We start from the raw sequence: 16,946 nt of genomic DNA on the forward strand, positions 1-16,946 counted from the left end.
GATCACCGGAGAAGGAAAGGGACACCGGGACACGGGGAACACCGGGATCACCGGAGAAGGAAGGGGACACCGGGACACGGGGAACACCGGGATCACCGGAGAAGGGACACCGGGACACGGGGAACACCGGGATCACCAGAGAAGGAAGGGGACACCGGGACACGGGGAACACCGGGATCACCAGAGAAGGAAAGGGACAGCGGGACGCGGTGAACACCGGGATCACCGGAGAAGGAAGGGGACACCGGGACACGGCGAACACTGGGATCCCCGCGCCCCCCTCACCCCGCCGCCTGAGGCGGGCGAGGCGCTGCGGGGGCGCCGCGCTCCCATTGGCTGGCGGCGGGGAGGCGGGAAACGGGGCGGGTTTGCGATTGGCCGGTGGCCGCGGCGGGGCGGGGCGCGGCGTCTCGCGAGAGGCGCGCGGTGGCCGCGGTCTCGCGCGGTTCGGCTCGCCCCCCTTTCCCCCCCTCCCACTCGGGTCCCTCGGCCGGCGGCGCCGCTCCCGCTGCGGCCCGGTGAGTGAGACGGACGGAGGGAGCGAGGGAGGGACGGACAGACAGACAGGGTGATCGGGTCCTGGCGGCTGGGATGGTGTGTGGGGGTGTCTCTGGTGCTCTGCCCCTGCTCTCTGCCCGCCGGTCTCCGTGAGGGGGAGCTCCATGGCCGCCCTTACCCCCTGTCCCGCTTTACCCCTCTCTCCCCGTGTCCCCCTTTTCCCCCGTGCCCCTCTCTCTCCCCGTTCCCCCTCGCCCCCTGCCTCCCTTTCCCCCCCCCTTCCCCCGTGTCTTCCCCTCTCTCCCCTCCTGTTAACCCCTCTTTCCCTCCCATGCTCCCATCTCTTCTCCGCGCCCTCTTCCGCAGTCCCTCCCTTCTCTTCCCCGTTCCCCCCCGCCCCTCTCTCCCCCTTTTGCCCCTTCTGTCGCCCTGTTTTCGCCCCCTCTCCCCTCCTGTTCCCCCTTTCTCCCTCCCGTACCCCCTTCTCCCCCAGTCTCTCCCTCCTCCTCCGCCCTTTCCTCCCCTGAGTGTCCCCACTCCTGACAAGGCCATCCCTGGCTGTTATCACCCCTCACCCTCCCCTCTCACCCCCCTTAAAGGCCGTGGTTGTGGCTGTTCCTCTTTGCCAAGGCTGTGTCTCATCCCTGGAAGAAGATTTTTTGACAGAAAAAGTTGGGCTGGAGGCGGAAGGGAGTAGGAGGGGTTCGCTTTGAAGTCAGAGCCAAAGTGGAGCAGGTTGTGACTGGACTTTGCATCCGTGGGGTTGTGTCCCCGAGTGTGCCATGGCTAAATGTGCACATTTTATGTGGAGTCACAGCTCTGGAGAGAAGCCCACAAGTGCAGAACAGCTAAAAGGCACCTCTGGACAAAGTGGAAGCCTGTTGGGTGTTTGTGTGTGTGTTTTGTGACTTCTCCACCTTTTCATTAAAAAAATAAATGCAGGTCAAGATGAGCTTTCCTTTACCACTTCTTACATTGTAGCAGTTAAGGCACAAATACTGAGTACTCAGGTTATGCACCTTAAAAATGTTAATGCTTTACCTTGAACTGTTTTAATGCTGATCACAGGAGTGGAGTTGGGAATTGCATTGGCTTAATTTCCTTGATCTCCTGAGCTAAGGGAGCTTTACTGTTGCCAGTGCCAGAGTGTATGCCCCGTCCCCCAAGACAGTCAAGGAAGGCAACTGTTAAAAACTCCTAAAACAACCAAAACCAAATGCTGTATTCTTCCAGAAGGACACAGGTCACCGGTAAGAGCCGCTTATCAGCAAATCAAGGGAATTAGAGGAACTGAAGAGCAGTTTGATTTACAGGGATTTACAGGTTGTGGGTCTTCAGCTGGAGTTTTGTTTACAATTACTATTAATAAGGTGGAATTCTTGATTCAGGACCTTCACTTCCAATATCTGTTAGGATTAGAAAACTCCTTCAGTGAGAAAATGAACTAAGAGAGTGTTTTTGGTGCAAAGCAGTTACAAATCCTTGCCTTTCGTTAACGCTCCTTAATTTGTACACACGAGTCGGTGGCAAATTGGTAACTTTAAATTAGCAAAATAGCCTGGATTTATTGTGTTCTGAGGCAGTTGAAAAGGTGCAGCATTGCTGCTGTTACCTAAATCTACACAAACACAATAACAACTGGAACTTTGGTTGTACACGACAAACGAGCTGAATAAAGCCAGCTTTGCCATACAAGTTAATTTTTAATTTGTCTTCCTGCATTTGTTTTGTGGTTTTGAAATTGTCAGTTAAAGCTTGACACTTTGTTCTTCCTGGGTTTGTTTTTAGTAAAGAGATGAAAATCTGTCATATTTTGCTCTTTCTAAATTTTCTCGCTGTAAGTCTCGGGTTTCTCATATGTTAATTTATTATTTTTAAATGGCCTTTGTGGCTCTCCATCCCCAGTATCTTTTCCAACTGGTAAATTCTCCCAGTAGTTTTATATGGGCAAGCTTAACAAACTTGAATTGCCTTTTGTCCTTCTGGCTTAAAAGATACATAACAGTGTATTTTACTCTAAGAAGTCCTTTATGAATTGTGCGTTTTTCTTATCTGTGTGTTCTGTTTTTAGCACATGTGACAGAACAGATGTAGGACATCAGTAATGGTTAAGAGAGGGTGCTTTTTTTTTTTTCCTTTGTGGTGGCAACTTAGACAAAATTATCTGAAAGGTCCACTGACCATGGATGAAGCACAAGATATTATATAGGACTAAAGATTTTATTTCAGGTCCTGTAACACACTAAAACTTGATTCAGAAAATAGTCAAAGACTTGCTTCTGGTGTGGGTGTTCTGGGTACTTTGTATATTAACTGGAACAAGTGTGTTTAGATAAATTATCAGATAATGAGTAACTCTTCCTGCAAAAGAATGCATGGCACACACCTTGATAAAGTTGGGTTTTTTCCTCTTTTTGTCTCCTAGAAATGGGTCTGCTTCCAGAAGATGAGATGCACTAGATGTGGTGCTTAGTCATGGCATCAGAACTGTGTAAAACAATCTCTGAGGCAAAGCTGGAAAGGCACAAGAACTTGTTCTTAAATTACCGGAACCTCCATCACTTCCCCCTGGAGCTACTGAAGGATGAGGGGCTGCAGTACTTGGAGAGACTTTACATGAAAAGAAATTCCCTGACCACATTGGTATGACAACCTCTTTATTGCAATGTTTATTGTCTGTATGTTTAGGAATTCTGAGTTTGGGAAGAGAGAAAACAAGATAAAAAAAAAAGAAAAGAAAAATCTTAGAGAAAATCTGCCCCTGAATGATGTCATAACTGTGAGAGATGAGTAGTTGGGTTGTACTGTGGTTGAACTTGCATAGGTAATGTAGAGAATAGGAAATGAAAGTTTATGGTATTTTATGGTCACCCTTTGGAAGCTCTGAAGATCTGCTGGGGGTTTTCTTGTCAGGCTTGTTGTTCTGTTGGGGGGATTTTAACTGCTGTAAATTTTACTCACTCCGTGGTCAGGCCTTTCTCCTTTTAAGTGGTACTGTGTAGTTTAATCTACATCCCTTCATTAGGCTGAACAGCTTTTCCCTTGGATGTGTGCCTAATTCCAAAGGTATTGTCAATCCCAGGGTCTAATTCCAAGCAAGGTGCCAGTAAAAACTTGGATCTCTGGGCTGCTGTTGATGGAACACAGTTCACATCAGGGTTGTGGGAATTCTCCTTTGAGATCTCTTGTTTCAGTTTTTCCCTGAACTGAAGGAGTTCTCTCCCTGAGTGAATGTTGTGACCTCAGCATTCAGTGTGGGGCAGTTCAGTGACTGTGTGAGCTGTTCTGAGCTCATAAGGCTGTAGAGAACAGAGTCAAAACTTGCCACTGTCAACAGGCTCAAGTCTTCAAGGCTTCATTTTGTTCTTGTTGTTGTTTTTTGTTTGTTTTTTCTCGGGCTCTTCCACGGTATTAGAGGTAAAATAATAGCCAGGGCAGAGGTGCTGGAGGGCCTGACCAAAAAAATCAGCCAAATTATATGTTTTTAAGTGTTTCCTAGTGGAAGTCCACTACTCCATTTTAAGAAATGGTGTCTAAAGCTTTTGCAATGATGCAAGAGAAACCCTCAATAAAGGTTTCCCTCAGTGGGCCAAAAGCTGAAAGGATTCTGAAGATTTTATGCCTTTTCTTTGTCTTGAATGAATCACTTAGGTTGACATGTGCTGTGGAGAATTATTTTAGTGCTCTGGTTTTGAGCAGTAATTTATTAATGTGTATTAACTGTAATGGGAGGACAGGATTCATGATTACCAGTTAAAGCTGCTATCAAGTCAGACTGTAAACAGTTCTACCTTGACACTCTGTGACATGCAGTGATAATTTAGTGGTGGAAGGTTCATCAAGTTTGCACTGCTCAAAAGATGGAACAATAAGGAGAGTTTTACATCTCACTCTTCTCCATGTCAGTGTTAAGGGCCTGGATGAAGGAACTGGAAAAAAAAATGCAGATCATACTTGGACAAAATGACTTCAAACAGAGTGAAGTAGAGCATGATTAGATTGACAACAATCAGGATAACTTGCTCATAATGTGACTTGTTGGAATCTCATTCAAGTGCTCAGCACTATAGTTGGAACAAGGCAATTAAAATTGGGTCTCATTCAGTGAGCATCTGTTCAGCACAAGAGATGTTGGAAGTTGTAGTGGACCAAAATAGATCGAGTCAGCAGCGTGTTACAAAAAAAGGCAGATGTCTTTTTGGCACATGGAAAGTTTCACAATCTCCATTAAAAGCAGAAGGAAGTAATTACTGGATACTGTCAGAGGATAAGCTGGAGTGGAGAGTTTCATACTTGAGATCAGCTGGGGTGACTTGGAGAGAACCTGGAGAGCAGCAGTGAGGGGGTTCAGAGAACTCCTGTGCCCTGTGAGAGAGGGTTGAGATTGAGGTTAATTCCTCTGGCAAAAAGAGAAGATAGAGAGGGAGAAAATCTGAGGAATGGGGGAGAGCAGAAATCATCAGTGTTTTCACAAAGCAGTATTTTCATAATGAGTTTGGTTTGTGTCCACAAGTAATGCTCTCACGTTAGTAAAGGAGTAGTTAATTGTGTACATTGGGTGGGGCAGAAATCTCACCTGAGAATAGTTGAAAACAAGTTACTGAAGGAGGAGGTCTCTTCCTTACTCCTTTGATTCCATGCAAGGTGATGAGCATTAGTTAATCAATAAACATTTTAAATTGTATGAGGATTATGAGCAATCATCAAAACTAATCCTGCACCATATTTCTTTAAAGTTAGGTGATACTTCTGTCCCATCAGTTCATTCCTTCAGAATTCTGAAAACTAATTCAGCTCTTGTTCTTTGCAACTCTGAAATGACTCCTGTCCTTGACAGATGAGTCCTGTGAAAATGTCTGCAGTGGTAACACTGACAGAATTTACCTTGCCTAAGAATAATTTCATTTTTGTCTTCATTGGCAAGATGGAAATGATGGAGGGCTGTGACATAATGAATGGCTCAAGAAGCCATAAAGCACACCTGTGTATCCCAGGGTCAGGTCTTCCCACTCCTCAGCTAATACTGACTGATACCAGGAACCTTCCAGTACCCAATTTCCCCTTCTATCAAAAGGAAATAGCTGTTTGTCAGAGGCAGGATGTGACCATAGCAAAGAACAATTTGTTCTTAATTTATTAACTCAGAACACGCAGTGCTGACCCGTTCTGACAGAGCAGCTGATGAAACAGTGACAGCACTTTGTGGTTCAAATTGGCATCCTGAGCGTGATAAAGAGGGAAAGGGAATTTTTGTGTTGTTTTTTTTTTTTCACGCTTCATTTTTGCAATTGAAGCTTGAATTTTTTTGCAATTTCGCCCAGTTTCAGGTTCTCGCATAAATCCCGTGTGCCGGGGAGGCAAACGCGCTGTGGCGAAGCTGCCACGAGGTGGCAGCGCCGGATCAGGGACAGCCCGGGGCTGGGTTATGACGTCACCTCAGGCACTTCTTGACGTCACCTGTCAGTTCTTGACCTGACCCATCATTTGCTAATCCGGAGTTTACCCTGAAACAGTAATGTAATGATATTCTCATGTAGCAAACATCCACCATTGGTGGATGTTTGCTACATGAGAATATCATTACATTACTGAGAATACATGAGAATATCATTACATTACTGCTTCAGGGTAGCATATCAAGTTAGGAACACAAATTTCTGTATTTTGGATAATGGTACACCAATTTAAGGTATCACATGTCACACAGTTCACATGAAATTGCTAATTTTATCAGGAAAACGATCGTGTGGTTGAGCTGCTTTTAAAACCCGTTTGTTTCTGCGTGTTACCTGTATTGAAAAACCCCCCTTTCAGTAAAACATAGCTATGTTTAAAGCAGGTTTCTCAAGCAATAAAACCCTCTTAACCTTGAATCATTTTGAGTACAGTTCCCAACATGACATCTGAAACTTGTGAAGTCAGTTTTGTGATACGTGTTCGCGGTTGTAAATGCCGTCAAGGCAAAGAATGACTGCCAGTTAGCAGTTAGAGAACGATATGCATGTTAATATGGAAATATGGAAATCTAGATTGATGGATTCAGCAGTTCTGGCTCGGTGGTAATTGATTAAAGCTACACAAAGATTGTAGGTCATTTCCCAGTTTAGCAGCATTGTAAAATACACATTATGGTTACACATCTTGTGTAGTTCTTGTTCTGCTCTAAGTCTTTAAAGGCTGCAGCTTCTCAGCAGTCTCTTGCCTTCAACAAACTCATTTATTTGAATGTATTTTCAAAAGTAAGATTTTGGTAATCCATCCTTGCAGCCTCAGAAATCTGACTCCCATTTTGCTGGGGACCACATTAATGTCACCTCCAGACTGCAGCTTTGTTTCGGCAGTGAATTGCTCACCCTTGACACATCCCACATTGCCCTGATGGAGAATGTTTGGGGAGGTGGAAATAGCCTCATACAGAGGCTGCTTGTTGCCATTTTTCCTGCTGACACGTTTTAGTGTGGTTATTAAAACGACTTGGGTACTCAATATGTGTGTCTTGTTTCTTGTTTTGAAACCTAAAAAAAATCTCTAACTCTCTTTCAGCCAGAAAACCTTGCACAGAAGCTTCCAAACCTCGTGGAATTGTGAGTTTGTGTAGGAGTTCTAATATATTTTTATTGTTATATTTTTATTATGCTGATCCATCTTATGTTAAAATCTAGAATGTATTAATTGCACATAAGCTGCATTTAAAGTGTGAAGGGTTTTCTTGAAAGGCAAGAAGGGGTCATTTTAGGAGGTATAACCAGATATATTCAGTCCCTTTTGAATTTTATTTTTTTTAAACTTATACAATAACAAGAACCTTTATACAAGTGTCTGTGCTGCTGAGGGAAAAGATACCCCGTTGTCACACTGGAACCTCCCAGTGCAGTGGTCAGAGGGTTGTGACAGAGCCAGAGGAACAGGTTACTGCCTCCAGCCCATCCCTAGTTGCTCATTCCCACCCCAGCTCCCAGGGGTTTTATGATCTCAGCCTTGCTGATTGTGGTAATCAGTTTTTTTGGATCCAAGTCCCAGATTGTCAAATAGGAGCAGGGATGAGCATGTCGGGGTAGGAACTGTGGAATGATGATTGCTGTAGGCAGAGCAGTTTATCCAGTCATGTCCAAAAAATGGATGTCCCACGAACTGTATTATTTTGACAATTAATTTGTGAGCCCCTGAGACAACGTTTTCTTCCCTCTGCTTTTTCTACGGCTGTGATTTCCCTGTGTGACAGCGTTGGCAGAGGGGGGTTAAAAGCCTCGTCCTCTTTTCCCCTTCTGACTCCTTTGGCTCAGTGTCAGCTGTGGAAGTGCTGGAGCATCGATCCTGTTTGTTTAATGGGAAGCTCCAAACGGGAGGTGTTTATGTGAGGAGTCAAATCCCTCAGCTGTCTCATCTTGTCATCTTCCTGTGGCCCTGAACCCCCACCTTTGTGCTGCACGTGGCCACAGAGTGACTGAACTGCTTTGTAGGTCACTGCAGCCTCCAACTTGCCTTAAGAGCCAGTCCTGCCTCATCACGCCCCAGCCTTGAGAGTGTGTTTATGCTCTCAAGCAGTAAAATAAATATTGTTGTATTTGATATAATGATTTGCCCCGGGGCACCAGGAAATCTCAGGGTTAGTTGATGGTGCCTTTAGGAAAACCTGTCTAAATTACAGCTTGAAATAATTTCTTACAGACAGTGATTTGTAGGAGTTAAACCTCATTATTTGGTGCTCAGAGAGCTCAGTTGCACCACCACGACCCCACTCACTCTGGGGGTCCAGAGGGGGCTGCAGTGGGCCTGTGGTTGGTGTAGCTCTAAGTGGACAAGTCCATTTTTGATCAGACAATAACAGGTGCTTTGTTGACAAAGAAGAGACCACAAGATAAAGATTTACTTATAAAAAATAATTTGTTACAGTAGCCTTCAATTTTGAAAGACAAACTTAACTGATATTTATTTTCCTAAAAGTTGCATCCTCAGTAATTTCTCTGGTTCTTTGTCTGTCATTCCCCCTCGTGCTGGGATAGCAGCTGTAGATCCTCATCCTGTGTACTTTTCTAGGTTGAATGAAATAGTTCACAAATACTTTCAGGAACTGCAGCTAAAATCAGTAGGAGAATTCTCATCCCGAGGTTATATCTAAGCATTTCTACATATCTGCCATTCTTATGCTTGTTGTTAAGTTTTTAGCAAATATCTGCAATTTTTAAAGAAAAAGAGAGGGCTCAGATGCTCGATGCAGTTGAAATGTTCATCTCTGTGTGTTTTCTTGTTCTGTCTCTGTATCCCTGAAAAGACAGGCTCCTACTTTTTAGGAAATGCTTGTGGAATAGAGTGGGAAAAAAATGACCCTGTGCAAATAATTCCATGTGTGCCTAAGCTGTTGGACACCGAGTGCTCAGTATCCCTTTACAATTCAATATCAATCCTGGACAGTTTTGTTACTCTTATTTTCTACAAGATCCAACTGTTTATTTGCAGCAATGATGATGATAAAGGCTGAAATGTGTAAAATCTAAGATCAGTTTCTGTGTTACCAGTAGTACTGGAAGTGCTCCATCAGAGGGTGCTGAATATTCTCAGTGAGAGATCTGACCACCCTCTGTAACTACAGAAATATCCATGTGTCAGATTGGGTTTCTCTTTTGAAAACATGTACTTTAAGTTTGAAAAACTCCCTTGCAGGGAGTATATAATGTGCTTGTTTCTTCAGTCTTTAAAGGTGGGAGAGTTCATGTGCAGGGGAAGGTGTTTGTAAGTGTGTAATTTGGGTGGGTGTGGGTGTTTTCCTTTTCTTGGCTGGCATTGAGTGCCAAATAACCTGGAGATCCAGTGTGGTTCACTCTGGCTCTTCTGTCTGCTTTATTCTCTCTCCATTTTGTTTCCTCTTGTGACTCTCAAAACTAAAGCCCATTATTGCTGTAACTGTGAGTGGTTTGTTTTACATAATTGTATGTAATTTTCCTTTATGTTAATCATTGAATAGTCTGAGTGAGACTTAAGTACCTGTCCACTGCCATTTTATGCAGTTTCCACAGCTTTTGTGCTAATGGGGAGGAATGGCTTTGAGGGGGCTCTTTCAGTCTGAAATTGGATATTTTGCAAACTGATTATGCAGCAGAAGTCCTTGAGGGTAACAGGTGGTGTCCTCTGCTTTTCTCTCCTCCCCCCAGGTACCTCCATTCAAACAACATAGTTGTTGTACCTGAAGGTAAGTAATCCACCAGCTCACAATAAGTGGCAGAAATCATAAAATATTCATTTTTCTTCTTTGAAGAGGCCTATTTGTCCTTTATTTTCCTATAAAACATTAAAGATTTTCATACAAAATATACCAGCGTAGCTCTTAGTCAATAATATCCTTGTTTCTGCTATGTTAAATTCTTTTAATGATCCTCAAATGCACCTAAATGCTGTTTGCTCCAGTTCTAATTGCAGAAAGTGAAAAGGCTAAATGGCCCTCATCTGCAGAACAGAAATCCAGAGTGTCTGCTGCTTTCAGGCAGTCCCCACACGATGCTCTGCTGGTTTAGATCGTGACAGATTTGAAACCTAAAGGAGCAAGAACTTGTACTGGTTTTTCTCAGTAACTGCAGAGTTACGTGCCCAACTAGAGGAAATTAAACTCTGGGTCTATAAATTGGATAGACCCAGAGCAGAGGAGTGGGGAAAGTGATTTCAGAGCAGAATTGTCTGAGGAAAATCTAGAAAGTGTTCTTGTGTTTGTTATCTCCCTGTCTCGCTGCCAGCAGAACTATTTGTTAGTAAGATAAACATTTCCACAACTGACGTCTGGGTTGTGAGAATGACTTTTAACACCTCTCGCTGTGCTCAGACATGGGGTACTGAGGCTTCTTTACTCTCACAGCCCTGTTAGGACTTTAAGGTTTCTTTTGGGTCACATTCCTGTTTCAAATGTGTTCTCTCACAAGCCATTGGCTCCCTGGTTAAGCTGCAGTTCCTGGACCTCAGTGACAATGCCCTGGAAATCGTGTGTCCGGAGATCGGCCGCCTCAGGTCTCTGCGCCACCTTCGCCTGGCCAACAACCAGCTCAAGTATCTGCCTGCAGGTGAGTGATGGGTGAGGGCTCACAGCAGTGACCAAGTCATTTCACCTTCATTTACCAAGTGCTTTGGGTTTATTGGTACTGTACAGTTGGGACAACTTGCACTGAAAGCCCAGGCAGGGACTGACACCGTTAAATGTGCTCTGGGTACTGGCAGAGTCCTGGAAAATGCTGCTGAAGTGGGGAAAATGTGTTTATTTAACAGCCTTTGCCATCGTATCAAGAAAATATTGAACTTCCCTGAGAAGACACAAAATGCCAATGACAACTGTCATTATGATAAAATGATGTTGCTTCCAGTTTTCCACAATATAAAGGATTCCAGTCCTTCCTTCCCTTCTCTTCACCCAACAGCCCTGTTCTCGTTTTTTTCTAAAAAGACACATGTCTGGTAGGTTTGCCTGTGGCAGTTCTATCTCATTGTGACAGTAGATAACAAATGTTTGTCTTGCTAGTTTATAGTACAAAAGCAAAATTTATTCAAAGTAAATGTGACACAAAGTCAGAAGAAGTTGGCCATAGGCAGATTTTGAATGATTTTTTTTTTCCTTCTAAATACTTTGATAAGCAGACGTAACATTATCTTCCAGATAAGATGATGGTGATTCTCAAATATTTTTAATTTTATTTTTAGTTTTTCTCTGGTGTATTTGTGTTTTCTGCTCTTCAGAGATGATAAAAATCTAAGGCTGTGGTTTCAAAAGCCTGGTCTAACTTAATCTAACAGGATTAGCTTTTGGCTCTAATTTTAACTAACTTCTCAATGTGACCTTCATGTGTTTGTAAGTTCACATTGTTTATTCCCAAGAAATACATTGCAAATGCTCCTTGAAGTTTTGGGTGCAGAAATCTCGCTGTCCTTTCTTTGACTTTTCTTATTAAGCCTGGAAAAGTGAAAAGGCTGATTATGATTAGAAAGAAAAAAAATGTATACGACTATGTAAATGCTCTGGAATGAAATTAGATAAACCTGTTAAACATTATGACCCAAGGCCAATAAAATTTCCATCAATTTTCAGATGTCCTACATTCAAAAGAAAGGAGTGACTTGAGTGTGCTTTATGTTCCTCAAAGATAATTTACCTTATGGTGCTGTACCATGAAAGAAAGACTTGTTCAAAGAGAAAGTGACACATTTTCTGCAAAACTTCACACATTAACTTAAAAAGGTTCCAAAAAAGACTTTCAAAAGGATAATTTACATTACTGAAGAGCTGATTTGGAGTCTACCACATTTGATTAGGAACTGGTATCAGCTGAGGCTTTGCTGCCTTTCATTCCTCCTGAAGTTTGTACAAAAATTTGGTGCTGGGCATTGTCCCCAGGCGTGTTTAGTTTTGTGTGCCTGGCAAATTTGCATGCTTGGGAATAATACAAGTGTTGAATTGGAGAATCCAGTGGTGTGTGGTGTCTCTGTTTGCTGGTGGAGTGCCATGTGCCGGAGCTGCTGTCGGTGTTAATCCTGTCACTGTCACTGTGGCTGGATGTCACACAGCTCCAGTGCCACCAGTCTGAGCAGGATTAGCCTTTCACTCACACTGAATAGTTTTGCCCTCTGGAGAGTTAATCTGCTGCATTGAGTGTTTCCTAAACATAACAATTCACAAAGAGGGCCTCCAAGCGTGTTTTCACAGTTGTTGTTTGTGGAATTGAAAAGATTTCAAAGACTTTGTGAGGAAAAAAAAAATTGAGTTTCAAAGTAACACATATGTTCAACAATTGAAAAAGTGGAGCAAAATGGTAAGTTATGATGAATTGTTTTATCCTTAATTATCCTGGTAGCATGAATCTTCGTAATAGTGTTAAATAATGGTCTGTCAGGAGAGCTGGCAAAGTTAACAGGATTAACTGGGGTGGGATTTCACTGCAGTGCATCATTTCACTGTGTGTGCACTGCTGTCCTTGCAGCAGGTCCTGCATTGCAATGCATTCCTAGGGAAAGACAGCTCCTAATGGCTTTAAATTTATAATAAGTAACCATTCAAGATATAATTTAGCTTCTACTAGTGCAGCTTGTGTGGAATGTAAAGATGTGCACTAAAAATAGCTTTTGGGTTTAGATGACACATTTCTGGAAGTAACTTCAGAGTGGTTGCCCTGTCATTCCTGTTGGATCTCCATGCCCAGTGTCTGGTCTTACAAATACCCTCAGTTTTTTTAGAAACTCCATGGATATCTAGGAGGATACTCTTAGAAATATCCTAAACCAACTGCTAAAAATGTCTTCAGCACAACTGCAGAACAGTTGGATGGTAAATGTTTGTCATTAGATGTTCAAACACCCCCACTGTTCTATTGCATTTTAATTTTTAAGAATGATTCTCTGTTGTGTCTTCCTTAATTGTGATTAAGAGCTGCAAGAAACAATGCAATTAATAGCATATGTTGATTCATTATCCATTTTTAATTGTTTTGTTCCACAGTTGTGCTCTTAACATTCATTCATTAGTGTTTAAGATTTGCCTTGTAGAAATCAAATTTTAAAACAATTGAAGGAGTAGCATTTAAGATTTAGATTTAAGCCACTAGTCTGATTGTGGACATTCTTCAGACCCTGATAGAGGTTGGGCTGTGGTTTATCTTCCATGGGATGGGCAAGATTTTAGTCTCTCTGTTTCCATAAAACTTGTGAGAGTTTAATAACAAAGAGCACTCTGCTTCTGTCAGGATTCGGTCACGATTGTCCAACGAGTTTTAAAAAGTGATTTTAAGGGAGGGATTGAGGGAGAATGATAAAAGTATGTGCAGCCAGTGTGAATCCATGAGCTGGAGTTTCCTGAAGAAATCAGGAGGAGGAAATGTGGGCATCAGGTGCAGCAGGGAATTGTGTCCCTCGGAGGGGAGAAGGTGCTTTGTGTGTGGTGTAAATGCTGATCCTTCCCCCGTGCTCAGCAGACACTCCCAGTCGGTGTCACCCCAGGTGAGATCCTGTGCTTTGGCCTCAGGGTGTGAAACTTGGGCATCCTCTGGCTGTGGGAGCTGCAAAGATGACCCTGCTGAAATGGAAATATAATAGAAAAGAGCTGGAAGAAAATGCTGTATAAAATTCTCCTCATGTCATAATTTGAATATACTTGAAAGAGTGGACCAGCTTCTGCCTAAAGGAGAGTCATCAGTGTCTAAGATGATTTGCTGGTAATCACGATCCCTAAGAGGTTCTGCCTTTCAAAGGAGGGCTGATTAAAAGAGTTGCAGACAAGTAATATGAGATTTAACGTTACAAAGTTCTCTTGAGGACTTGCTTTCATTTAAATGCACTTTTTTTTTTTTTTTTTGTAAATCTTGTAGCTTCTGTCTTTAGCAGTCTCTTGGTTTGTTTATTTGGCTCTGGTATATGTAATTCTTGAGCATGAAGTCAAGTTCTGTGAAGTTTTCTGCTGTTTAACACTTGAATAATCTTAAATTCTTGAGGGCCATTTGGAAATGTGTAACAGCAGAGATCTTACTGAAAAAAATCAGCATAAACAAAAGATGGTTACTTCATATTATTTCATTAGTTCATGTGTAAGCTTGACTTAGAGCTGACATTGTGTTTTCACAGTAGCTTAACTTTTTTCTTTTTAGAGATTTCTCCTTTTATGCAGTGAATTGATGTTTCATTTTAATTTAGAATTGTAGAGTTATCCTATGTGAATGTGCTGTCAGAAGTAAATTTTCTGAATCTTCTCACTTATGAATGATTAATTAGAAAGCTCCCCTTTGTTTCTGATGTTTATAATGCATATGATATTTCATCTCCTTTCATTCTTGAGAAGTGATATTTATTTTCTCTTTGTGTGAGAACTACAGCATCATTTGCATAGAAAAAAGGAAAAAAATCCAGTGAAATGTACTATAAAAATTACTTTTGAGGAGTCCCAAAGCCAAGGTTATCCCAGTTTTCCAGTGTTACTGTTTAGATTTGGGTTGATTTGGAAACTTTTGATGTGCAGAGGGGGCTCCTCAGGTTCACATTTTGGTCTCGTAGTTGGTGAGTGCATGTTTGGAGAACAGATGGCTTAAAAGAGGGTGGGTTATGCTCAGATTTGGACTTAAGTTTCTTATTTGACAAGGATTAGATTTTTTTTTTTTTTTTATTGCACGTTACTTGAGAGGTACTTCTCCTTAGAAATGGCAAGTTGTAGCATCTTGTTCGAAGATTTAATTAAAAATGAGGTTATGTTTACTCAGCACATGCTGGAGTTAATTATAGATTTACTAAAATGAAAAGCTTCATGTTTTGCCAAGTCAAGAGCAAAAGCTAAGTAATTAAAGAAGAGGGTATGGTTTATGGTCCCAGCCCATCTTTTGGCAAAATTCCCTTTAAGAAGGGTGGGGAAAAAAAAATCAGCAGTTGTCTTTCCATGGGCTGGAGCAAAGTTCCCTTTGTGTTTGCTGTCAGGGAGCTTTAAAAATCAGGAGTTGAGTGCATGGATCGAGCAAAAAAAAAAAACCCAAAAAGTGGTCAAATGATTTAAAAACTTGCTGTAAAGTGTGGGGTGGTGTTTCTGGAGGGGCTTTGCAGGGGAGGGGGGGCAGCAGCAGCTGCTGAGGGGGTTCAGCTCTGAGAGACAAAGGCAGGTTCAGCGAGTGCCCCAGAGAGGGAATGTGTGGCCTCCAGTTCAGTTCCTGTGGTGTTCCCTGAGAATTCTGCACCTTTCCTCCGCTTGTTGCCATTTTGCTTCCTTTAGGTAGAGTCTGAAGGAAAATGTCTCCTACTTTTGATGTCTTTAAAAGTGCAAACTTCAGCAATATCAGGGAGGTGACAGCACATGGACTCGTCCTTTCGTTTCTCCTCAAATCCTTGCCCTTTTTAAGTAAAGCAAATTGTTTTAGAAATACAGCCACTGCAAGACTCATTAAAATACATTTGTAGGCTTATAAAACTTCATCTTCAAAGCATTTGAGAAAGATCCTGTGAAGCTGATAAGGGAGTGTTATCCTCATTTTACAGAGTGGAAAAAAGTGTTTTTAACAGAAGTGATTTGCTCCAGGCCACAGCAGGAGTCAGTGTTAGCCAGAAATAGAACCTGGGTGTTCCCATTCCATTTGTTAAGACCACACCTTTTTTGAGGCTGATCATGTTTAATATTGGGGAGGATTGAGTCTCTCCACCCATTATTAGGAAATTAATAATTATCTCTCCCTAATGAATAACCCTCGAGTTAATAGGAAATTAATAGCGGGAAGATCAGTGAGCCTTTGTAACTGAAACTACTTGAGCTTCCAGGAGGCTGGAAGAGGCCAGGAAAATGAATTTTGAAATATATAACTTAGAGATAAATCCTAGATAATTTTCTCATGCATAGGTAACTTCAGTGGTAGTGTCAAGAAAGGTGCAATCGTTATTCAAATTATAAATGGAGTGATAATTGTTGATTGCTGCTTTGTTTATACAGTAACTCTCAGAATGTTGAGTGATTATTGCAAAGCTTTGGAATTTGCTTTACTGATTGGGGGCAAGGGAAACTTTCAGACATGCAAACTGCATATTCACTTCTCTCACTTTTTCAATGTTGCTGTAAAAGTACAATATCTGTATTTACTATTCATAACCAACATTTCACTGGTAAAGGCTTCTTGAATACCCAACTGAGTAATTCTGAATAGAGCTCAATATAAGGGATTTCAGTAAATCTTAATTAAGGGCATATAAACATGACTTCTTCCCTCCCTCCTTTCCACAGTAGATTTCCACTGATCATGGGCACAGCATGCCAATAATTCTATTCTTACTCTAGACCCTGGCATGAAAATGCGTCGTCCGAACTCATTTTGTTAAATCAAACTGTGGAACACAAGTTTAGAGCCTTCAAAATGGAGGGGGAGCAGATCCCTTGTTTCTTCCCTGCTCCCCCCAGATCTCCCTTCTGCTTTTATTACCGTCTCAAATTTTTTTTTTTTTTTTTGGTGATGATTGTGACTTTAAAAGCAAAGGCACAAACCGATGCAGACCCTGTTCTTTTTTTCCAAGTTGGCATAACCTTAGTCCACTCTGCTTTCCTAATTTAGTAACAGGGATAAAAATATGCACGACGGGCCAGGTTTGGTTCTCCAGGCACCCATCCAGGAGCGTGGTGTTTTTGAGTAAATGGACTTGTGGGGATTTGAGGAAAACACAGATTAGGTTACATGAGCTCTGCACTCTGGAAATAGGGGACTATTTAAAGCAGCATGGACTCCTAAATAAAAATATGTTAATTATTATAATAATATGTTGTTTTCCTTGAAGTAGTTGATGCCTAATTATTAAAAATAAGGTTTTATTTGCACAGATCTGTAAAATATGTGTTTTTTAATAATTAATTTCTAGCTTCAATTTACTGTATAAACTCCAGAGTCAGCATACTAAGGTTTACATTACCTCTTAGGTTCAGCACCAGGTAATTATTATTTTTTTTACCTACATTCATATAAAACTTCCCC

General features: G+C 41.9%; 1 protein-coding gene across 4 annotated transcripts in view; it reads left to right on the forward strand.

Annotated features, from left to right (window-relative positions):
* The first annotated feature begins 448 nt into the window (after positions 1-448).
* Positions 449-16,946, forward strand: part of LRRC28 (leucine rich repeat containing 28) — a 50,649-nt gene continuing 34,151 nt past the window's right edge. The window contains exons 1-5 of one of the 4 annotated variants that reach the window (XM_050309024.1): positions 449-518; positions 2,924-3,141; positions 7,042-7,082; positions 9,648-9,685; positions 10,407-10,544. In XM_050309024.1, coding sequence (XP_050164981.1) covers positions 2,959-3,141; positions 7,042-7,082; positions 9,648-9,685; positions 10,407-10,544 — 400 coding nt within the window. In that variant the 5' untranslated portion in view covers positions 449-518; positions 2,924-2,958. Of the gene's footprint in view, positions 519-1,342; positions 1,749-2,923; positions 3,142-7,041; positions 7,083-9,647; positions 9,686-10,406; positions 10,545-16,946 lie in introns of those variants that run through there. The other 3 variants (XM_050309023.1, XM_050309025.1, XM_050309026.1) reach the window with 3 other exon arrangements.

The sequence above is a fragment of the Myiozetetes cayanensis genome, unplaced genomic scaffold (assembly GCF_022539395.1).
Source record: "Myiozetetes cayanensis isolate MyiCay16 unplaced genomic scaffold, myiCay2020 scf14, whole genome shotgun sequence".
In the NCBI taxonomy this organism is placed as follows: domain Eukaryota; kingdom Metazoa; phylum Chordata; class Aves; order Passeriformes; family Tyrannidae; genus Myiozetetes; species Myiozetetes cayanensis.